Source organism: Cephus cinctus, unplaced genomic scaffold (genome assembly GCF_000341935.2).
Source record: "Cephus cinctus unplaced genomic scaffold, Ccin1 Ccin1_scaffold1146, whole genome shotgun sequence".
In the NCBI taxonomy this organism is placed as follows: domain Eukaryota; kingdom Metazoa; phylum Arthropoda; class Insecta; order Hymenoptera; family Cephidae; genus Cephus; species Cephus cinctus.
The window spans coordinates 126,124-150,333 of record NW_014333641.1 but is presented as its reverse complement, the minus strand read 5'-3'; the positions used below and the strand labels follow the sequence as shown (position 1 = coordinate 150,333).

Here is a 24,210-nt window from a genome sequence, read left to right as displayed (position 1 = left end):
AATAGCCGTAAAAAACTTATTACAGCTGATAAATGGTAATCGACTTTTATATGAACGTATAAACAGAACTCATCGTGTCAATTGAATACAGCTCTGTTATCTCTGAATAATAAAATTGTCATGTTCTTGCCACCGGTACTCTATTGTTTTTTTTTCTAATTTGTCACGCAAAAAGTACTAATTAGGTCTATTCGTGCAAGCGTTTTTATGTTCTCCGGAGCACTTTAGGTGTGTTCGAAAATGAGCCGAGAGCGAAGGGTGCATTATTGCTTCTCTGTTAATTGCATGCTTTTGATCGAGACAAAACATGCTCCTGGCTCATTTCCGAACACACGTACAGTTCTCCGAAGCACGTCATAACGCTTGCACGAACGGACCAAATATTGGGAAAAAGGTTATCTCGTACAATTTTATCTCCATAATTGTCTTTATTAATGCCACTACAGCTCCACCCAAGCTAGGTACAATTATTCTATGCTCGATCTCGACGTTGGATCATGAATGTGATCTGCGACCGTTGCGAGTCAAAAATACAAGTACCTACGTAGAATTTGCGGGAGCCATTCAGCTACGAGTTATATAAACAATATATAATGAATCCTTATCTTTGGTAAAAGAGAAGATAAAGGGAAAGATAATTGGGAAAAATGAATTTTTAATTGTCGCTTGCGTACGCATCCCAAAATCTTTAAATCAAAATTATCTTATATTATAGTCGCTGATTGACAATGTCACGCTATTTACAAATATCAGCGGCTTCAATAATCATTAAATATCGAGCCTATGCGATTACCCAGATTTTAATTAGCTATAACAGAAGGGATTGCTAGGCGCAGGTCGATGATACCCATTAGGATTGCGCAAATCTGCGACCAGGATTACGACCGACGTAGGGTGAGCCATGAACGTGAGCGTATTACAATAATAATATTAATAATAATAGCAGTAATAACAATAATCTAAGGACCTCCAATGACCATTCGAAATTAATACAGCCCTCAAATGCAATCCTGATAATCCAATATCCATCGTTAAACGTGAATCCTGATAATATTTTAGTGACAATTGTAGTCTGAACTCGATCAAATAAAATCAAATTTAGCCAGAAAATTGCGTCGTCCTGCAATTGCTTCTTGATTGTGTTCTCGTTAAAAACAGATGCTCGCCACAAATTGAAATATGTATTAGGTTAAAGCGCCTCAGCGCTCAACGCCAATCAATTAAATGTCTAGCCATTATGATCTACCCATTATGATCACTAGCACAACAAAAGGTACGCCAAACGATTATAATGCTTCGCTATAATATTTTATACCGCGCCTCTATACGATTGTATAATCAAGCGAAAGTCATGCGCGTTAAGCAAGCAGTCGACAATAAATTTTCATGGATGCGTATCGGTGAACGTTGTTCCTGGTGACCCAACTGCAGCAGTAAGATGTCCTCACCGAATTCTCGTGGTCAAGGTCGAGGTTACTTGATTGCAAGGGCGACAAGAAACCACTCGATTAGCACCACTAAATTAACCATGAAACCAGTTAGAGGATCAATTTAAGTTTGTCGCCTTCCATGAAAACGCTTGAAGTGATCTTGCGACGTGAAAAGATCTCCGGCAGCTGCGATCATTGCATATTATAATTTTACACTGAAATAGTCTCTAGGTTAGTACGCGTAGATTTGCTTCTCAGGACACTGGCCGGCTGAGCTCATCCAGGTCGAAGGTCACTGACACTCCTTGCGATGCTGAGTAATACTCGAGGCTTCTGCATCGAGATTGAACTAAGATCTGCATCTTCGCGTGGACGAAACTAGGTAGAGCTGGGTGCTGGCAATGGGCACTGCACTTGCCAAACTATAAGATGAGACTGTTCGCCATGTTCTTCGGTTCCTGACGCAGCTGCCACAGCTGCAGCAGCGGCTACCGCAGCTGCAGCGTTCGAACGATCCATTCCATCCTCGGCCTCGTCTCCGTCACCTGTAATAGACGAGCAATGAGTTCTGGTTGTAATTTCTACAGTGTCTATAGGCACTACCAGATCAAGATAGTCAAGTGTAGATAATCAATGTAGATCCAGATAGTCGTGGATGTTTTAGCAGGAAAGGGTGCAGTGTTGGACAGCCCTTTTAATTTTTTACAACGCGTATGCAGAATACCAGCTGGAAGCTTTTCACCCCCCAGAGAGCAAAGAAAACGTAGGAAGATCATGTGCTGGTGCGACCACGATGATAATTTTGAATATTATTATTCTCTGCCATGATCTTTTGCACAGACAAATATGAAATTGTGATTATTATCTTATTACAGTAAAACAATATTTCAAAGATCAAGGCATTTATACAAAGCGGATACAATTGAACAGTCTCGTTGGTTGTCACTCTGACAATGTGCTGTACAGCATCAATAATTTTTATTCAGGTGCGTAAACAGTCAGTATTCATTAATGGAGTATATCAAGAATTTTCTATGAAGGACCATCATTCTTACACCGGTTAGATATTCTATCTACTTTAACTAATTGGTTAATACGTGCGACCCTCAGCAACTTAATAAAAAGGTTCATCAATGATTATCTACTGTATCAATACACCGGAATCAGTTAGTACTTATGCATAATGTCAATAGGATATGATGGTATATGATTTTGACCTAGGGGTTAGTCAGTATTAGCAATTTAGTTTAAAGGGCTGAATGAGAATGAATCGAGCTCTTCCTACTACTCTCCGGGGGCGTACCTGACCATCTGCCACACAATCAGGTGGGTCGCCACGTCGCTCTCGTCCTCCGCCTCCTCCACTGAAATTATCAATCGCCAATCACCCCCAAGATTGATACCAGCTAATTCGAAACAGATGGAGCACAAAAGCCCAAAGGGTTTGGGTGGGGTGTAAGGGGGGTCATCTCTATACCTAGTGCAATTATTAGCTTCTCACGATGTAGGGATTATCTGTCTTGACGAAGCGGTCACCGGTATAATGTATGCTATAAGACTTCTGAAAGATCTTTCAATAATTTAATCCCATAATCAACCTTATCACGCGACCCTTTATCAGCATGGCCATCTAAACGAATTGGCCACTACAGGACTACTGTACTCTACTGAACTAGATAACTAGCTAAATTACGAATGTGCAAGGATATTATGATTTTATTTGATAGTTACCAATTCGGAAATCAATGTAACCCTCGCCTCCTGATAGGACCAGCATTGCTGGTTGAGAACCATCTGAAACTGCGCTTTGACCTCCTTGACCTGAAACCGGGAAAGGTGGAAATATTCTTGTACATGGGTATATAAGCAGGCCAGGGGGCAATCTATAAATATACTGATGAATTATAATTTTGTATTCAATATTGTGTTGCTGTATGCAAAATCTGATGAATATATGCTTGAATGTAAAATATTTTTGCGGATTTTGAAGTCGGAGATTACGTGGTGATCGGATGATTCAATTTATTTGTGGTATGTACTGAATGAACTTGAACACTTTATTAGAGTATATATATATATATAGTGGACTGACCTGGTACAGCGACAAACATCTTCACGGCGTCTCTGTGACCGTGGAAGCTCAGTTGTGCATGAGCCATGCTACAGTAAGGAACAAAGCTGCCTGGAGTGACACCACGTTCAGAAGCAAACACTCGAACTCCGACTCCCGGTGCGTCGCACTTACTATTTCCGGTTTGCACTCTGGACACGGCCATAGAGCCACCGGCGTCTATAGCAGAAAATAAATATCCTTAGTGGGACAGTAACATATTAAAATCTAGAATTAGTAAAAAATCATTAAATTTACTTTCGGATAAAGGTACTGAAATGATGACACCATTTCCGGTACCAATCCACAGTCTATTGGATGAGATGAGTAAGGCTGTAATTCTGACAAAGGAAAACCCAAGCTTTCCTGTACCAAGCATCTTGCTGACGTAAGGCTCAATATCCACGTCCTGAAGATGCTGATAGGTATGGGCGTGATACAGTCTCAAGGTGGAGTCTAGCCTGATACTGACCCAGACGCCTTCTCCGAGCCAAGCTAATTGCCTGACCTGGGATTCTCGGCGCGGATGCGCATCTACCGTTCGCTACAATCCGACAGAAAGTATTAATTCTGCTAATACTATTAATTAAAACTTCAAAACCCTACCTCCAGTGTCATCGTTATTGGGTCTATCACATGAATCTTGTTTCTGTATCCACACCATACAGTCTTTCCTGTTACTGCAGTCATACACCTAATCGAATGTTGAGGACTCCCCAAAGTTATGATGTGATGTTGAGATAAATCCCATTGGCCATCCGATCCTCGTTGAAAAATCGCAATGGTACCATCTGCCAGGGCGATCAAGACTCTACCTTGTACGTGTCTGTAGAGATGACACAAATAATAGAAAATTATCAAAATTTACAGAATATTCGTTAATTAGCTCGATTAATACTTACACAATAGCCAGGGCAGCGTCTTTTAATCTTACAGAATGAAGACAAACGGACCATTTTGCCACAGCTGAATGTACGAACACAGCACCATTCTGGGCTCCTAACCACATGGTGGGTTGTATGGACGACATCTTCTCGATGGGCGTGCAATCTTCATCGACCATTATACCACTGTCAACAGTACTGCCTTTTTCACCGTTACCACGTAACGTTGAAGGCTCCGGAGTGCTTGTAACAAATTGCACCTTGCCAAGATTGGCAGTTTCACTGTCAACACTCTCCAGACTCTGTGGACCAGTGTTTGTTAAGTTGGGATCAGTATCCTGAGTCTTCTCAGTACTGTCACTCGTACGATCTCCTGGTGATAGTTGTTCTGGGTTCTTATCCTCTGATTTAGTCTCTACGGTAGGACGAGATTCGGCATTCTTGGTAACGTCAACAGTGTCACTGTCAACAGCGACACCTTCTACAGGTACAGTTTCCTCATAATTCTTGTCGCTCTCAGCTTCATTAGTTTCATTGGTCGTGCCACCAATAGAGGTATTATCATTCGCGATCTGAAGGTAATCGCATTCTTTGGCACCAGGAACACTAGCGATGCACAGTAGATGACTCTGACATACATTAAAGGCTTCGAGAATGTCAGCAGGATTGTTAGCATCTATAACTGTAACTTTTGACATTTTCTGCGTCGATGTGCAGATCCAGACCAAAGAACTCAGTTGCATCTCTAAACGCTCAGCCTCTAGACGACGCTGCTCACTCTCCTGGAGTTCTTTATCGAGATGCTCCACAGCATCCTCAGTATCCGTTTTCGCGTTACTGCTCTCTTGAGCTTCAGCAGCATAAAATACACTACCACCGACCATACTGCCGCCGTCCCGGGTCTTTCCACCGCTGAGATTCACACCAGCGCCGCACCATATCTGCTCAGAAGATAAATAAGTTTTACCAACATCCTCTAAGCTTCAGCAACCGGAAATCCTTTCACTCACCTTCATGCCAGGTTCAGTTTCCTGAAGTGGCCTACAGTATACAGGAACTGGCACGGGTTGTCTAGCTGGAGCACTTGGCTTTCCTGGTAGACTCCAGCCATAAGCTTGCAAACGTCCATCTTCCTTTCTCACGTGTGCTCTCACCTGTCTATATTGTTCTCTTCTCTCATTGGCGCGTCTGGCAACTAGTTTCTCAGAGGACCTGCGAACACAGTTGGATCCCAAATTGTACGGACGGATCAGGTCACCAGAAGATCATTGTAGCTCTCGACGTGATGGATATGTCCACGTGCGTTTCCAAAATCAAGCATACCCAGATTACCTGAACTTTGCCTTACAAGCGTCCCATGAAAAACCAGAGAAGCCGGAAGTCTCTTGAGAAATCATTATAACACTGTTACGAAGAGATAACAAGCAAAGAGACCGTACAGAACTAAGAGCTAAGCGCAATAATGAAATAAAAGCTCAACGTAACTTAATTAAAATATTTTTTATTAACTGATTAATAAAGTCGTATAAGAATCTCTAGAAGGAATATACAAATTCTTATTTACACAACAGGGATTTTGAAAGATCTCCGCGCGTCGCTCGTTTTACAAAAATAATGACTCTTCCAAGCGCAATTATAGAAATTATCAGTGGGCGCTTCGCGTGCTATAAAATCTTGAGTGTTTCAGAATTTCTTTTTTAAGTGAAACGCAATTGCATGCGGTAGCGAAATACCGCCAGTACGTATCATGATGTTAAAAAACTTTTAAGTGCCAGCACACTTGTTTAATTTCATTTACGTTGCTGTGGCCAGCAGCAATGTGATTCTCGGTGCAACATTAATGCGACGACCCATTAAAAAAGTTTACGTCAGTAAACACAAGTGTGTTAGGTTCAAGTTGCAGATAAGATACAGGGGAAAGAAGAGAAAGAAAATAGAGAGAGAGAGAGAGAGAGAGAAAAAGAGAGAGAAATAATAACAAGAGTACTGCCTGTGAAATATCATGTCGAGACTTTGGATACAGATACCAGAAACTGTGAGAGATCAAGCGCGAGTGCATCTTTGGCAGCTTTAACTGCGATTATTACAAAGACACGAGGGATCGAGCAACCATGGGTTAGCGATATAATAACGATGAAAACATTGAGAGAATATCTTATATATATATGCATATACATAAGATATATACGCATATATATAAATCAGTTAGATCACTAATTATTCAGAAAGAACTCACATCTGTCGAATGGGATCATGATTTTAATCGTGAGATGCGAGTAATGTTATGGATCCCAACTAACCAAAGATGGCTCTAATCTGCAAAGACGGTTGAAAATTGAAACAACAAAGAAGGCAGAAACAGTGAGAGTGAATGCACGCATAAATTTCTAATTCTTTTTCTCTCTTATTATCTTTGTTTTCACGATTTTCTTGGCGTCATCGAGAGCGTATCGATAGCCTGTTCTGCGATCGCTACTTCCTCCGGCTGATGCTGAACGAAGGAGCACCTACCGAGGAAGTGATTAAGTATTAATTTACAATCGATAAGTCTCCAGGCATCACGAACAAGTAACAACAATCGCGGTCTGTTTATGAATTAAAAAACTATTACATCTGCATCCCACACGAAGATAACGAAATTCCACGACACCGTACATCAGGTACTTGGCGTAAAGTAGCCATTATTGTTAAACCGTAAGATTAAAAAGTTTTTGGCGAAGAAGGGTAACCATAGTTAAACAACGAACCTCGCTAGATAATAACAATAGACGTGTAAGGTGCATCAATAAATAAATAAAAAAAACTACGTAAACAGGTAAATTGTAACGGGACAAGCAAGTCCTACAATACGAATTATGAACGCAACGCTATCTGGGTGCATTGATAAGTTGATTGATTTCTCACATGGTGTCCCCTTGGTCAAGAAAGTCATGACGACTCTTCAGCGTTCGTCTCCGCATTGTGTCCAAAGGGGGCGCTGGTGCAACTTGATTGGTAGGGGCGCTATATCGTATTTGCGGTAAAGTATGAGGTCCACGTACTAGTCCCCCTCGATCTGCTGGGCCTGTGAAGAGATTACTAAAACTGAAAGAGAAGAGAAAATTGATAAGATGATAGAGGGAGATGGGACAACGTCTCAGGATCAATGATAGGTGCTTACAACTTCCAGACGGATTGTTTGCCGCCGGATATACTGGCTGGATCCGTTTTAGAAGCTCGAATCATTTCGGTCCATCTCACAGCCTCCTGGAGTTCCATTAATCTCTCTTTGTACTGATTCCTCTCCATGAGCACCCTCGCCATTTCCACCCTGGTAAACCTCTTTCTCTGAGCCAGTGGTACGTCCTCTTCGTCGTCACTCTTTGTAGCCTTTGCTGCCGCCTCAGCCTCTTCCTTGACCTTCTTCAACTCTTCTTCCAGAGCAGTCACCTTCTGTCGGAAACGTTCTCTCGCTTGCTGAAGACCACGTACTTCCTCTCGAAGTATTTCTTGCTCTCTGGTGAATTGTGATTAAGTATGTTTAATATGCTTAGGTTCTGTAATTTCAGTAATGGATATTGTATCTTACCCAGTGAGTTCATCCACTTTTACGATAAGATCGTCCTTAACGATGTTCAACGCGTTTCTAGAAGAAAAGTATTTTATTGATCGATCCACTAACATCTTATTCGTCCCCAAGAAAAGTTATTGATTAATCATGAAAATGAATTGTCACTTACTTAGTAGCTAGGAGCTCATTATTTTCCATAATGAGATTCTCCACCTCTTTACCCATACCTATAAAGAAAATAGATAGTTGATAAGAGCAATGGTCTAGATGTGCATGGAATAATTTCAATCGACCTTTGAAACAATTAAATGAAATTGCGTCGCATTGGAAATTTATTAACCTCGCGATGTTGCATTTACAGCAAGTTACAGCGTATAAGCGAGGCGAAAATAAAGAATTGTATCAAAAGATAATACAAAGTCAATTCAATTAAAGCGAATGCTGTATACGACTAATTCATTATTAACAAAATGTATTAGCTTAACTACCTGGTGTTTTATTTGTTTCATTAAAAATGGATTAAAGTCAAGAAAAGAAAGTTACGAAGAAAGTGAGTATCGAGGACAGATATATTAAAGCTCTTACCGAAAAAGTTGTCATTCACTGCACGGATGGGTTATTCGTTGCATGCATCGTTCAACGAAGATTTCACGTAAACGGATGTTTCAGCAAAAGGGCAAACAATGCAAAAATAAATACAAGTTAGTTACCACTTTTTGTTATTGTTAAAAATTAGAAAAGATAAAATGTATGTGTATTAAACATGGGAAGTTGAGTTTCATTGGATCTATAATGATACTTGTCGTCTAATAAAGAGAATCTTTAATGAAAATTATAGATGATCCTTTGAAAACATATTTATTTCTTAATTGAAAAGTCTCAACGGAGAAACAGACTGATAGAAAAATGTTTTATACTGTTCTTTTTTTTTTGTTTAGTACTAAGAATTTTTTCCGAGACTACATACAGTATACAAAAAGTAAAGCATATTATCTTTCTGCCAAATGTAATTTACATGCAAGGGCGTAGGCTTAAAGAAAAGAAAATCGCACGATCGCGTACAGTAAAAGGGAAAGGTATTTTTTTTAAACTGTTTAAATATTCTTAAAGTTGAACGAACGTTTCTTGTACGATTAGCAAACAAAACATTTGATATTTCGAATGTTTGTTAAAGGATTTTTCGAACATACCGGAAGAAGCGTACTCTCCAGGGTGAACCCAACTTCCTGCAATTGAAAACGGTCACGCGGGTTTAGTTGTAGGATCAACAGTAAAAGCGCAACTTCGTTATGATTAAATTGTGAGATCAAAATGGCTATTAAAAAATAATTTTGCATCTTTGGACAAAATTACCAGTAATGTCGGCACCCTCGTCCATCTCTCCCAATGCGTCGGCATCCTGAAAGCTGAGTTCCTGATATAATGTGTTTCCACTTCTTTGTTCCTTCTCGGTTCTGCTTCGTCCACTTGGCGTCGTAGCGAATTTTTCAACGGCGTTCGGTGTTGTTGGTGTTATCAGTGGAGGTGGCATTTCTGTCTCTGGACTTTCATCTATACGTCACAATCAATGATATTTAGTTCCAGTTTGAAAAATGAATTTACCAAAATACGTCTCTATTAAATATATTTGTTATTAATTATAAAAATTATGTTTAATGGCTCACGTCTCGAGATGGCGGTTGTCTTGTTTTCTTGCATTGGTTGGTCAGTCAACTGGCTCTTATCAGAGGTTTCAACGGCAGCTTCACTGCTGGTATCCAGCATTTCGGTTCTCAAATTGGCAACATTTGTCAGAGGCCCATCCTCTTGAGGATCTTCCGCATTCATACTGGTTTCTAAACTCTGAAAACCGTAGCTAAGTGGACCTGAACTTCGCGACATGTGTGCTAGGCCAAGAGATGGTAAACGAGACGGTCCTCGACCACCTGTTGTGTTTTCTAATCTTTCTGTGCTGCCGACTAGCATTTTCGTGCGTTCCATATAGTCTACATGCGTTTTGAATAATTCTGTATATCGGTCGTGTAGTCGGGAATACTCGCGTTTCAGTTCTGACTCTTTTTCTTCGAGGCGGATTACTAAAAGGAGAGAAAGATATATTAAAAAGGTGTTTGATCGCTAAGCTCTAAATTTTATTAAGGATGGCAAACCGAACAAAATGCATCGACAAAGAGCACTGTAGAATATATATAAGGGACAAATAAAAATGAAAATATTTTTGTTAGGCATACAGACAATACAAGATTAGTGAATAACATAAATGCAAAAATGTGAGGCATCTTTCTCATATGTGAATATATATTTACTCTAAAAATATAAAATGTGGTTGTTTGACATTGTAGTACATTCATGGAAAATGAAAAACAATGTCATTCATTATAGAATTGAAGTATGTATCAGTGAACAATCACAAAAGCAAAACTGATGAAAAAAACAGAAGCATGCAATATCTAAGCTACATATCCGATGCAAATTTCACCTGGAAACCCTGAAACCCAAACTATATTTAAAAAAATAAGTGCTATGAGCTATGTAAATTGAAAACAGAAAACGGTCTACTCTACTGTAAGGGAAGACTGTGTGAGAGGATGGACTGGAGATGTCTTTGGCATTTGTACCGTGATCGTGTGAGTTTTTTGTCTTGAGCTCCAACATTCGAACAATCGATTCCAGACTATCAATTTTCGATAATAGCTCTTTTCTCTCGTCTTCTGCCACATCCTCCAACTCCAACAATTTCTATGTGAACAAAACAATTGACACATATTTGTTAATTTTGTACTACTTATTAGTATATAATCCTTTCAATAACCCTCTAAACGATTATATTGTATCAGATGCTTAGTTCTTCGTCAAGATGTACCTGGTCCGATGTTTTCCTAAGTTGTTTCTCCCTTTCATATTGTGTCATTAACTGTTCATTATCTTCTCTCAATAACTCCAACTCGACTTCATGCTCCTGATTTTCAGTATAAGCAATATCCAAACACTCCAAAACATTGACTAGCAACGGCATCAGTTCCTTAACGACATCTTCATCATATCGTGCAATCATACGTTCAAATTCTTGATAAATACTGCCAGCCAGGGATTGCACTTTCTCAGACATAACAACATGACTATCCTCGTGTGTACCATATACCGTTTCTTGATCCATTGTGAAGTAGTTAATCCCTATGGGACCTAAAATAATAACACAAGATTCATAAATTTGTTAATGTAACTTTCCATTATCTTTTAGTAAAATTATTATTATTATAAATCCACTTTTATCTATATCTATCAATATCAATCTCTGAACGATCAAGGAAAATTACATAATACTTTAGTTGTATTGATTTTTTGTATCGCAATATATATAAATAATATTTCTGTAGACAGCTTATTTATTATTCATATATATAGTCCACTTTCTTTCTTTTTCAATCAAAGCTGATATATACATTTAGAATCTCAGCTGATTACCAATTCATTCAGTGAAAACAATTCCTTTGTTTACTTTAAATATCCACTACACAAAGCACATTCATTATTCTTACACAACAGTATAGCACTACTATATACAGCTGTAAGACAGTCTAAATCCAATTCTTTGACAATCCAAATATGGAGACATCTGCCTATAAAATTGTCCGACTATCATTTTCCAAAAACGCAGTTAAGTTGAACCCAATAAAAAATAACAAAAAAAACGACTCCCAAATAGGGAATAAGAATTGGAGCACAATGGCTCCAAATGCCATTCATACAATATCAAACTCCAAAATCTGTGCAACCTATTCTTAGCATAGAGGCAAGTGTCAGGCACATAACCTAACCACGACCTATATCTCAATCTAAGAATAAAGACAAATACGTGTTTTCATTAGTAACAACAAAATGATCAGACTCCAAAAGTATGTGACGTTTGACAAAAATCTATATCGGAAACGCAAATGAACGCATAGAAAGATTGTCAGAGGTTTGAACGTGCGCCTTGCCTAGATGAGAGTAGTCCTGTTGTGACGTTTCGCAAGCACTCTTCTCTTTTATTCTTGCGCTCTTGTATATTCCTTTACACTGACACGCAAAATGCTCCTTTTATTACGAGTATCGTATCAGGGCGACCCGCGCGCGAGAACACATTTTCAATGCGAGCTATCCGATCGATCGCACGACATTTGTCAGCTTTTTCGCTGCTACTGTTGGCGATCGTCTTGTAGACAGGTCATCGCCATTTTTCGCCACTCCTCCACACCGCCTCTCATTATTCTAGTGCACGGATGCGTGTGTTCCTTAGTGAGATTATCGGAGCTCGTAGCTGTATATATACGTTTTTACAAGAAATTTCAGTCTCCTTTCTGCTTAATACTCATAGCTTATGATCTGTCCAATTGGTTTAGTGGCTTATAGTTGGTTAGCGTGTTGTATTATACAACATTGCAATGAATTGCTATTACGGGATTTGCTTTCAATGCAATCGGGCCCTACAAACTTATTTGAATCAATCAATATTTCCTCTTGTAGATAACCGTTCATAGATATTGATGAATTGGACTATTCAGGATTCTTGGAATAGTATTGCTAACTTGGTTTCTCTTTGATATTGTTAGAAAATTCCCATTGTAGAATTATGTTTGTATGTACATACTTATCGTATTCATGATTCGCTAAGAACTTATTGCAAATAAAGATAAAATCTATTGTATATCTTATCGTTCATTACAGCGTGTAATTTTAAGATAATAATCAATGAGTCATTCATTGAAGTTCACTTTGATCTCTTTATTTAAGTACATCATACAATAGTTAGTATTACGTATAAAAATTGAGAAAAATACAATGTTTGTTCAACAGTTACGGCGATTATACTTTAAATTTGTATAAAAAGCTTTCTATTTTTGTCTCACAATTTACTCATCTTCGTCCAGAACATCAACGGCAGCTGAGCCGGTAATGTCAACCAACTGTTTTGATGTGAATGTCGCAATGATTTTCTGCTGTCCAGATTTTTGAGGTACCAGCTGATGTTCCACATAAACAACTTCCTCTGGAGCAACATCCCTGAAATTGATAATCTTGTTCTTCGATAATCCAGGTCCGGCATAATTAAATCGACACTCGGTTAATATTTTCTTAAGAGGATTTTTGAAACTCAGACTAATTGTGCTTTCTTTCCCAACTACAGGTTCGCCTTGGATCTACGCAAAAAGTATATAAAATAATATTAATGTCTTAAAGAATTACTTGATTTATAATAATTTTATTATCTATACCTTGATATTGATATTGGGTTTTAGTACTTGAAAATCATCTTCGTCAGCCCAAGTTTGTCTCGTTTCCTTAACTGTAGCAATACAATACAACTTCATGTTGCAGTACTCAACAAGCTTCTCCAGATAGTCATCAACAGTGATGCGAAGTTTAAGCTGTTCACCTATCACAAAGTAACGTCAGATAATCCTGTACTCGATGAACAAAAGTCAATTGATAATTGACTGTTAACTTACTGGAGTTAGGTTTTACTACAAAGTCACCCGTAGCCCGTTTCACCAGATTAGCTTTGACTCCAGTATAATAGACACTGCCAGCAGACAGTATAGCCTGTATCGTTCTTGGTTCGCTTGATTTATTCTTAATATTAACAACGACAGCAAAAGGCTGGCCAATATTGACCCTGTCTATGTCAACAAGATCAAATTCAACATCCTCTTTGGCTGGAGATGGCAAAGCATAAAATCTCTTGGCTCGCTCGGTACCACGAACCGCCCTGTATAAGGTCAAACGTTCCGCCTTCGTTCCTAATTAAAAAAAAAGTTATTAACAATGTAAAAGCGTAATTAAACAAAAATCATATACCTTCTTTGGCTTTGTACAATAATGTAATGTCTTCTCTATCCTTGTCCCCATTAGGATCAAAAATCCAAGGAGCTTTAGTAAGTATCATGCGACCAATGCTACGAAAAAAAAAGAATTCAACAATTTTGGACAGCTACATTTTTATGAGCAATTATTGTAATTAATTACTTTTTTTGGACTTACTGGTATTTATTACAGTCGATCTTGCTATAACCGAACTCGCTCTCGGGATCTTCCTTCCACCTCATAAAATCTGCATTTACGGAAGCGAGCATAAAGGGAACGTCATAATTGTAACCAACGGCACCTTCTTTAATGGCCTCGACCGAAGTTGGCCCACATTGGTAAAACCCGTCGGAGGTTTCTTGGGGTGTCGCATCTATAGCTTGCCAGCCACCGTATCCTTTGGGTAAGTCCGGTCTTGCCATCCACACATCATTCCATACGTGATAATTCCATATTGAGTCCTCTCCCATAAAATTCTCAGGATCGTAATCAAGTTCCTCGTTATCCATATTGTAATAACGATCGATAGAAAGTGATGCGTTTGCATCGTGAGCCGATACTAGATTAGAAATGACCCTGGACGGAAGTCCAAGTGCTCGGCAGACAGTGGTGACGACACCTGCGAACACCCAGCATTGTCCATATTGGACCTCGTTTTCAGTTTTTAAGAACTGTTCTAAAATAGGAACACTTCCGGTCCACTCGGAAGGCGCTGTACCGTCCTCATAGTTGCCGTCCCAACGACCAGTAAGTACACCTTTGTCGTCGTTAGAATTGACCTAGTTAATTGAACAATTTCAATAAAATATGGCGTCAGATGCTTGGCCAGACATATATGCTGTTAAATACTTACAATTCTGGAAATGGCTCGCGCCATCTTAATAGGATCGCCTCTGGATGCAGCTTTAATTCCTGATCTTTCAAGAAGAAGTTGACAGGCCGGAAGTACGCACGCGTCAAATTGTCCAAAGACCCATTCTCTGCCACGTGCACTACCCCAAGGTCCAACCCAGATCTTACCGACGTCGTTTAACACGTATTCATCCAGATATTGTTCGTCCTCCATGTATACGAGGTCCTCTTTAAAAAATAAAATAAAAAATAAAATAAAAGATTTATCAAAATTATGTTTAAAAAATGTTTCAGTAATTTTTATTATACCTTTGACCCAAGGATTGAAAAGCAGGTAAATATCTTTCTCGTAATTGAAAGTATTTGGCGGCCCTTTGTTTCCCAAGGTGGTAGTCTCAACTTTTAATTGCCATACTCCAATTGGAGCATCCACAGGACTTCTGACCTCGATCGACAGGTCATTCTTATTAATTCCAGTCATACGAACACCCCAGGCTTCAAGATCAGTCAAATAACTATCTTGATTCGTCACCTTATTGACACCACTGGTTCCCTTCAGGACGTTTGGATTTGGTCCAAAACTAAAACGGAGTCTAACAATATCCGTCTCGTCTACGTATTCACGATTAAATCTAAGGGCCATCGCGAATGCTTGACCTCTTCTCAACACCGGAATTGGCGGATCCAAATGCACCATTTCGAACGTGCAGGTATGATGAGGTGTAGCATTTTCCTTCTCGTACATATGTACCGACTCAACAATTAGCGGCTCGGCTGCTGCCATCTGTGAAGATTTGTTAGAACAAAAAATTCGTAAGTAAACCAAAAATTAACCCATAACTAACACCCAATCGACTATGGGATGCTCGATCGGTTATTTGTAAAGGAATCAAACGATAACAAAGAAACATAAACTCAGAATGTATTTCCGAGCGTTTTAACATCTCCGGTATTCCAAGTTGAGATCCATATTTCAAAATTTGTTAACCTAGTACTAACTGTGGCCACCGAGGATTTGAGCTAAAATTGTAATGCTCTGTTGACCAATTGTTAACAAAAATGAATCAAAGTGATTATTTACATTTACGACATCACTGAATTCGATTTTGATGTTAAAATTATATTTTCTTAAATAACAAATTCAGTATTCCTATCGCTAACTACTTTTGCAGTACTGTTAACAAATTTCAAAACATACCCACAATTTGTTGACTTATGGATCGAATGGCCTTGCTGGATGTTATTTTTGAAATGAATATTTGATATTAATTACTCATGAATTATAATGATAAAAATATACGGATGTACAAATGTATGCACAGTGCAATCGTTTACATATGTATATTGAATGCTCGAGGTCAAGAACGTCTTTTCTTGAATGACTGCAACATTTTCATCCATCTTGAAATACAACCTAAAGATACGTAAATGCCGACTGTTTATCAAAGGATTTAAATTCTTGGAATATAACATTTAAAAAACTCAAGTTCCCTGGTATATTTATTAGACGTTAATTAAATTTAATGAGAAGCAGGCATAACTTTTGGTAAACCACTTAGAAATTTAGTTGAAAAAATTATTAACATCCAGTTTCGCCGAAGGCCTACAAAACTTCCTCTTACTTTGTCTTCGTCTATAATTTCGTCCATAGAAAAAGTTGTCTAACGCTATGACTTCTACTATATACATAATACCTTCTCACGCCAGGTTTTTTTTTTATTGTACAATAGGATCAACACTTGATTATACAAGGTACCTATAAAAACTTGTTACTGAATACTCAAAGCTGGATACGGTATTGTATAATTTTAAGTGTCTTTCGGTATGAAGAAACATTAAGAATTACGAAAGTGCGTACAGCATCGAGATCCGCGTTTGATTCATCGGATACGCATTGCGTAAAATCCATGACAAATTCTCTGCGAGTGAAACGACTGCTAAGAGCCAATTCAGACCCTGAATGGAATCGATTTGACGTCGAGTAATCGCGAGCATCGATTGCATTGAAAATCTGAGTCATCGACGCGACAAGAAACCTGACTGATTTACAAATTAGAGCAAAAAGTAATTATGACAACAAGATTATTTAATATCGTTAAATACTCTCAAGTAACGTCTTCAATGTTATAATTACAAAACTGATAACTCTAAACCGAGTTATCACACGTTGATTATGAAAATAAATATTTCAAACGTCAGTATAAAAAATTAAGAAATTTTCAATAATTCGAAACTTCAATATTATTTTTGACTATCAGTCATCAATGAATATCGATAAAAGACAATTATTAAGATAATGCATGAATTTTTGATTAGTAACAAATTTAAAGCCTGAAACGCCATTTCAAATTTCCATATTTTTCAAATTTTTAACATTTTTATCTTACACAAATAAATATCTTGATGACGATGAACACGGTATTTTCATAAGGTCTGGTTCAATATTAAAGCGTGCAGTTACGGGGTTATGACTATAAGTTAAATTAGTATAAAACCCAGGAGTCAAACTTGTTGATAATTTTACATTTAAAAACGTTGCGCAAGCAATGTCCCTCCATGAAAACGTGACTGACCTTGAATCCGATAATGTATCGCGGAACCAAAAGCAGGTGACTGTCAGTTATGTTATTTCAAAGAATCTCACTGATCGACAATATATCTTTAATGGCAATAAATTAAATGACTTTTGCGTGAAGAATTAATGATTTACCAACGACAAATATCGTACTGAAGTCTATAGTGAGGCTGGCCTTTTATATAAGTAACAGCTTCCTTCTAGTAAGCCACAGAATCCCCACTACTCACCATAGATCTCAGTGGAAGACACTTAAATCCATCCACAAGGAAAAGCATGGATGAATGTCGTATGATTTACAATAGTAAAAAAAAAAATTAAAATATTTATAAAAACATACAACCAATAGTCAAACTAATGCATAAAGTTTTGATTAAACAACCAGTACCAGTTATAAGTTTCCTCATGGTATAGAGCCAGAGCATTTGAAAAGTTATCTTATCGGTTTACGTTTTAAATTGTCCTAATTAGAAACCGCCAACAGGAAATAAACCACAGAGTCCGCTGTTCAAATTAATTACATGAGATATTGTAAGCCCAGATTCCTGCTATCGTGACTAATCATTTCGAATATGTAGCCCGAACGAGCACGTGCAGCTGCGAATGAAAATATAAATTTTAATGCGATTCGCTGTTTACATATAATACGGTATTAAAGAATTTTTCTCTAGTAAAAAGTACAATTAGCGAAAGGACATTGGAAGGTGGATTAATAACAATATAACCAGTGAATGACGGTCGGTGATTTTTTACAATTTTATTGTGTCCTGTGTATCCGGCTACACAATTGCATAATAAATTATTCATTGGTCTGCCTGTGTACTTTACTTTTCACAATTTCGTCTTCGCGAATCATTTTCATTCGTTCGCAATTCTTTCAATACTTCCGTCTCCTCTTTATCACGATTTTACAATTAACAATTGATCGTTAATCGATAATCAATCAATGTCCGTGTCACACACTCAATTAACATTGTACATTAATTATTTATTTTTCGTCTAGCAAGACCGGCCGTTAAAGTTTCTTTTTTCTTTTTCTTTTCTTTTACGTCCAAATTATAATGTAGTCCCGTCCTTTTGGTGTACGGTGATGTCCTTAAGGTTCATCTCCGTAATAAGTAAGGTTAAATTTTACAGGAGCAACGAATCTACGAAAATTTATATGAACCGTGTATTGAGCACCCTTCTAAAAAGTCTATAGAGGAACGTATGGTTATCAGGCAACTCGTCATAGATAAATAATAAAGTATACATGTATTGGTACTTCCGCTATACGGATAATTCAGCTAACCACTGTTCGCATCCGGGCATCTGCATCGCGGATTTTTAACCGTTGTGAAACAGTTGCATATACGTATCTAGGCACGAGGGCAGTCTAAAGATAAAAAGAAAGATTGATATTTATTCTTCTTTATTCCCATATATCATGTTCGTTCGCTCTAGTGTATTGTCCCTTTAGATATTACTTTATGAGAACTCTCTGACAATGGAATTTCATTTTTTACCTTTTCTCTTACTATTTCCAATTCTTCGTATTCCCTTTAGAATTATTCCTCCTTTCTTTTTTTTATCTAATAAACCACATCTCCCGAGCAACACACTGGGACGCTGCGCGTGTAATAATTATTTTTTGTCCTACGACTTCTTTTTTTTTTTTTTTTTTTTTTTAATAAGGAAACAAATATTTCGTGCCCAAAAGTATTTCTATGTCGCGCCATTTTTTTTATCTCCTTAGTTTCACTTAATCGTTGATAGACGCACACAAAGTGACGTTTCCTGCTTCCATTGGGACTTTTTTGTCCTACGACTTTTTTTTTTTTTTTTTTTTTTTTTAAATAAGGAAACAAATATTTCGTGCCCAAAAGTATTTCTATGTCGCGCCATTTTTTTTATCTCCTTAGTTTCACTTAATCGTTGATAGACGCACACAAAGTGACGTTTCCTGCTTCCATTGGGACCTATGGACACCGTGGAGTAGGTGCAATTTATATTTTCTGCTGTGCATCGTGCGAACCCTTAAAATTACACTAAAACATTGGAATTTTATTGATGCCCGAGCAAAAAAGCGATCATTCGTCAATGACTTCTGGCTGTCCTATGGCGTCAGTGATATCGTCACTTTACGTAGCGCAAAGGTGTTCTTTCCATGAATCCACATATTTTTTGGTATACCGCTTATTATGGCACGTAACATTTTTCGAATGGCTCAGAAAACTCGGACGTGAATATTCTCGTTGACGCCGAGAAACGCTATGGAAATCGCGTGATGAACGCATTCAGTAAAAATTCGGCGAAGAAGGTAAAAACGAGGGTACATGGAAAGTGTATAAGAATCGCATAAGAAATTATAAAAAAAAAAAAATAAAAAAAAAAGAGCACAAGAATATATACAATATTAATAAAACATTTTGGGGAAAGCTTCTTACTCGAGACGTTATTAAAATTTAAAAAACTTGTCCACCCGTTTTTCAACAAAATCACGTTAAATGATTCACAAAAACAAAACGAGAAGTTTCAAGTTGAAAACTAGCGGTAAACGTATGTATGCGGTATACGTATTTATCGATAACGACTAAGATAACTTATGTAAGATAATCGTAAAATTAATAAACCGATAATAACCGCTAAGCGGTATATTGTACTTTTGATAACTAATCGTAACAACATATAAGGTAACTTCACTATAAATCTAAATACAATTATATCGTTATAGCTAATTAATATAACAGCACTTTTCTTAGATCCCCTGTCGAGCTACGGCAAGCCGTGACCTCCTTCTACTTAATCAAATCCATTTTACCCTTTCTTCTTATCTCTCTTGTTCTGTATCCAAATCTCGTGTAATTTTTTGTTCAAAGGTCAAGAGGCCATCCACTCTCGCTCGAGCTAAATTCTCAATCTTATTATCACAGTCAACCGCCTTCCTCTCGTTTTCCTATTTGATTTCGATTTCACCCTTGGTTTCTCTTTTGTTTTTTAATTCAAATACCTCTCGTTCCGTGCGTTAGGATGCAGGTGCGACCTGGTCCATCGTTCGTCGCCAATCGTGACAAGAGGAAAGTGCGAGGTCTGAAAATCGTATGGAAACAATTAGCCGACTAATAACATTAAAACGAATACTTTGTAATCACAAAAAATTTACAACGAACGACGAACCAAGTAGCGAGTCGCTAGGCGACCACGTGCTATCATTCCCGGAAACTATTATACATTACGTAAGAATAACATCATAAATTGATAGTACTCCTGTAGCAGTAGTAATGCCCGACTAGCAGCAAATACATAAATATTGAACAGGTAGTCGCAAAATGTGTATTGCTTACATGTATATCATATAGTATATACACATTTATAATTATTTATTTCATCATTAATATTTCTGGTACCTCGAGGGCGGGAGGTACTCATGACTAGTTCAAAAAACGGAACAAAGGAAAAGAAAAAAAGAGGGGAGGAAATCCCCACCAGCAGTCGGGTAGTCGGCGTTCAAAATTGTCCTATATCGTAATATCTGTCGAAAGCGTCTAATAAAATCTAATCCATGAACACGATCTAATACTCAGGACAATTTTTTTTTTTTCACCACTTGAGGATGAGCCTTTCTTATTTGTTTATATCGTTTACTGGATTTTGCTTATCCTGTTGAAATTCTGCTTACTACCCGTTAGCGGGCTGCCCAACTTCGACACGGAAGTCTAGGTGGTAATTTTTAATGATGCCTAATCGAAGAACTCGAAGCGTAGTCCTCATCGATCACGAGCTACGTGACAGTGTCGCTTCTGTTTTCAACGGCAGCGACGGTGCACGTTCGATGAATACGACGACGGCGGCAATTTCTTTTTTTTTTTTAATATCCTTTTGTTTTACGTGGCAGGCGCTTCATACGCTAGGAAGGCGAGGAGGGGCTCGTTCTATTTGGTAGAATTAGATTATTTGGAGTTCTTGGGGGCTAACTCGAAGCATCTTCCGGTTCCACTGTCCCACCGGAAACCACTGGGCCCGTTTCGCTGTCTGAGGTCATCGTGACGAATTGCTGCGATAACGTCTGTAGACTCTGTCTTACCTGTAACAATAGACGTCGCACATGGTCAGACTTGCTATTACAAATGTCTAATCTCTGATAAAGAGATAACTCAAGTATCACGGATCAAGGTAATTACCCTGACGATCTGATCCAGGTTTGAGTTAAGATACTGCAGCAATTGATCCTGCGTGAAACGCTCAGGTGAGGCAAGAGGATGATTCAGATACGCCGTGTGTAATCTGTCAATGCGAACCATCATGAGGGCTGCTGAGACGTAGAGAGCAGCAAGAATAGCAACCAAAATGGCTATAACAGTGCTGGACCTAAGTCCACCCCAAAAAGTAGTACTCAACGAGTTGGACCTCGTGGATGAAACAGATTTGGCTAAATTGGCTTGGTCGATTCTGCACCTCAAAAAAAAAAAAGAAGAAAAGCAATCTTCATAAGATTAAACTACTTCAACACGAATTTCAAAATAATTATCAAACAGATTAGAGACTGACCTAGTGACTGGCAAAATGGGCCTTGGAATGCTAGCAGAGTGACCATCGGTATCCGTACAAACGGTCGGTGGCCTTGAGGTAAGATCGGTACCGCTTTCTGACATACTCGAATCGTCTTCCTCGGGATTGACCTCAGAGTCGTCGACCAGCAACGTAACCGGCGCCAAGAGCTTTCCCTCGACGGGTAACGGAAGGATGTCAGCGACCGGTCTTGCTTCTATAGCCGCGTCCCAGACCTGCTTCATCAGTTTGAACGTCGAGTCCCTGGACAGGAGGGAGCAGAAAACGTGCCTCTCGTCGTCAGTGGTGACGGCCACTGCGTTGGGTATGATCCTCGCTGTCTTCTCCTTGCTGATCTTCTGCACGGAAACTGTGGGTATCAGGAGCTTCGTTACGTAACCAAATACGTTGCTGTAGAAGGCAAAGTAGTTTGGCGTGATGTAGAGATGACCCTGAAGCAGGATATCGCCGACCAAGGCGCAGCTGTAGTAGTTGAGGACGCGTTCGTCGGCGGCGACCTGGTCGCAAAATTTGGAAGACTATAGATTAGGTCGAGACTGTCCTTGGCACTGTGTTACGGAGAAGGATTTTGAATGGAGGATCATCGCGTGTTACAGCGACCATCATCGGACGCTTTATTGCCAACTATACCCGGTGTCCATATTTGTAGATAAATAGTAAATACAAGATATCCCCTGAACCCGTCCGTAACGTGTTAAGAGACTTCAACTGCACACTCAATATATTCCTAACGTCACAAGACGTCTCAACTACAAGACACGTGACTGTCACGAGAGCTATTATAGTACAACAACAAGTATCCAGAATGATAATTGATCGTGATTTTATCGAAATTAAATATAATCTATATCAAGGCTACGGATATAGCTATAGATTGGATATACGAAGATCGGTAAGTTGGATCAGTCAGTTAAATTACCTGGGCAAAGTGTCTGTGAAATTTCTTTTGTCTGGCGCTACTTGTTGACGTTGGCGATGATCTGCTGACCGTCGCCGGAGTCTGCGTCGTCCCACCCGTCATCGATGGTGTACTCCTGCTTAATGGTTTGGCAAGATGACTGTAACAGAAAGAATAATGTAAAGCATCATTCGGTATATCTTGTGGCGATCCGAGCGAGGAGATTGAACGTATGAGATCGTAAAACAAAAATAGCGAACGCGCAATACTTTATACATTTGCTTCCATGAGTTTGTATTGGAAAATTATGGGATGTGTTGGAACATTTTTTTCTTTGACATCATGAAAAAAGAAATTAACTATACCATAAGGGACACTTTCACCTTCTTACTTCAAGGATCGTACCACCCACGTGTTCAAGTTCAATACCCTCGATCCGTTCAAAGCGTTGGACGCACTGGAGACTTCAATTGACTACGCAACTTTACCGCTGGTTGGCACGATCGATAACTGATCGGAGCGATTCGCATTTTTCTCGAAGTCCTTATCGACGACAATTTTCACTGCACGGCAAATGACAGCCGGCGGTCTTATCTTGATTGCTACTTATTGCGTAAATGAAAACCATTCAAATGAGTGAAAAAAAATATTGGCAAGTTCATCGGGATCTTCGTGAAAATTTGATAAGTTATCATTGTCAATTTTTTATTTAACTTTATGGGTATTCTGTTTTTTGGGGGGACAGAGCATATTAATAGAGGCCAAGATGGTGATGAATGAAAAATCTGATTTTTGAAAAAAAAAAAAGTAATGTCTCAGAAATATTTGTTCTCCCAACGATCTCCCTTCTTTGGCTGTCAGACATTCCATTTAATGCGTCAACAGATTTCATACTAATAATAAGAATGTGGATGCTTCACGCAGAAAATGTGAAATCTCAAATTTTCTTTTCGAAAAGTCATACTTTTCTTCACTGACCTGACAATGTTCTTATATGCCAATGACATCGTGCACTAATCGAACGTTTCGACGAGCCATATATAACATAACGAATGTGCTCGTGTACACTTTCAAACTGGAAAGCCAGAGAGGTAGTAACACCTGTAGTGAATACTATCTATCACTCGTTATCTTAAAGCAACGATAACGATTTGATACTCCCCGTTAGAATTATCGGTAGCGGATATAGCATAAGTTTCCGAGAATCCATAAGTATCCAGAATAACCAGATGCGCGACGGACTAATTTTTTTACAACAGATTCACGTTATCTCGACTCGAAGAATCAAGAGACTCGGTCGAGTCTCGCGCCAAGTACAGGCAACCGGCTGTACAGGGCGCAGCGCGCCGAGACTCTTTACTCGAGTCAACTCCTTATACCTGTGTTTGGAAAGAAATATCTTATAAACCGTTATATATGAGGAAAAGTTATTGATACATTCACTATAGGAATTGAAGGTTCTGAAGCGATTCCCACCAAGTTCAATACGATTAGTGTACGAGATCAGGGCGTATTGAGATGG

The 24,210-nt window shown here is 38.6% G+C and overlaps 3 protein-coding genes across 20 annotated transcripts in view; all 3 read right to left on the bottom strand.

The window, feature by feature from the left end:
* Positions 1–408: 408 nt before the first annotated feature.
* LOC107272248 (JNK-interacting protein 3) lies at positions 409–12,260 on the bottom strand. 10 transcript variants are annotated; one of them, XM_015749225.2, is made up of 19 exons: positions 11,952–12,258; positions 10,835–11,154; positions 10,536–10,710; positions 9,639–10,049; positions 9,328–9,525; positions 9,165–9,200; positions 8,560–8,577; positions 8,144–8,201; positions 7,993–8,049; positions 7,585–7,920; positions 7,329–7,508; positions 5,435–5,636; positions 4,443–5,365; positions 4,147–4,366; positions 3,799–4,084; positions 3,523–3,720; positions 3,162–3,251; positions 2,734–2,794; positions 1,845–1,975 (listed from the first exon to the last, which is right to left on the bottom strand). In XM_015749225.2, exons 2-19 carry the CDS (start codon positions 11,126–11,128, stop codon positions 1,972–1,974), a joined length of 3,747 nt encoding a protein of 1,248 aa, XP_015604711.1. In that variant the 5' UTR covers positions 11,129–11,154; positions 11,952–12,258; the 3' UTR covers positions 1,845–1,971. The 10 variants fall into 10 exon arrangements, with proteins under 10 accessions (XP_015604706.1, XP_015604703.1, XP_015604709.1 ...); XM_015749220.2 differs by lacking the exon at positions 2,734–2,794 and having other exon boundaries at positions 409–1,975; positions 11,906–12,260; XM_015749217.2 differs by lacking the exon at positions 2,734–2,794 and having other exon boundaries at positions 409–1,975; positions 11,952–12,257.
* A 454-nt stretch (positions 12,261–12,714) lies between these two features.
* LOC107272231 (hemocyte protein-glutamine gamma-glutamyltransferase) lies at positions 12,715–17,568 on the bottom strand. Of its 2 annotated transcripts, none has more exons than XM_015749164.2 (8): positions 17,241–17,568; positions 14,977–15,451; positions 14,669–14,895; positions 13,993–14,594; positions 13,810–13,907; positions 13,461–13,751; positions 13,227–13,387; positions 12,715–13,151 (listed from the first exon to the last, which is right to left on the bottom strand). In XM_015749164.2, the coding sequence occupies exons 2-8, from the start codon at positions 15,449–15,451 to the stop codon at positions 12,864–12,866; spliced, it is 2,142 nt and encodes a 713-aa protein (XP_015604650.1). In that variant the 5' UTR covers positions 17,241–17,568; the 3' UTR covers positions 12,715–12,863. The 2 variants fall into 2 exon arrangements, with proteins under 2 accessions (XP_015604650.1, XP_024945342.1); XM_025089574.1 differs by lacking the exon at positions 17,241–17,568 and adding an exon at positions 17,055–17,172.
* A 1,482-nt stretch (positions 17,569–19,050) lies between these two features.
* The window catches only part of LOC107272233 (membrane-anchored lipid-binding protein LAM4), a 26,771-nt gene continuing 21,611 nt past the window's right edge, over positions 19,051–24,210 (bottom strand). For 5 of the 8 annotated variants that reach the window (XM_025089577.1, XM_025089579.1, XM_025089580.1 and 2 more), the window contains 4 exons: positions 22,710–22,848; positions 21,770–22,308; positions 21,403–21,676; positions 19,051–21,305 (listed from right to left, as the gene is read on the bottom strand). In XM_025089577.1, the coding sequence (XP_024945345.1) occupies positions 21,192–21,305; positions 21,403–21,676; positions 21,770–22,308; positions 22,710–22,848 (1,066 nt within the window). In that variant the 3' untranslated portion in view covers positions 19,051–21,191. The remainder of the gene's footprint in view (positions 21,306–21,402; positions 21,677–21,769; positions 22,309–22,709; positions 22,849–24,210) is intronic. The other 3 variants (XM_025089578.1, XM_015749172.2, XM_015749173.2) reach the window with 3 other exon arrangements.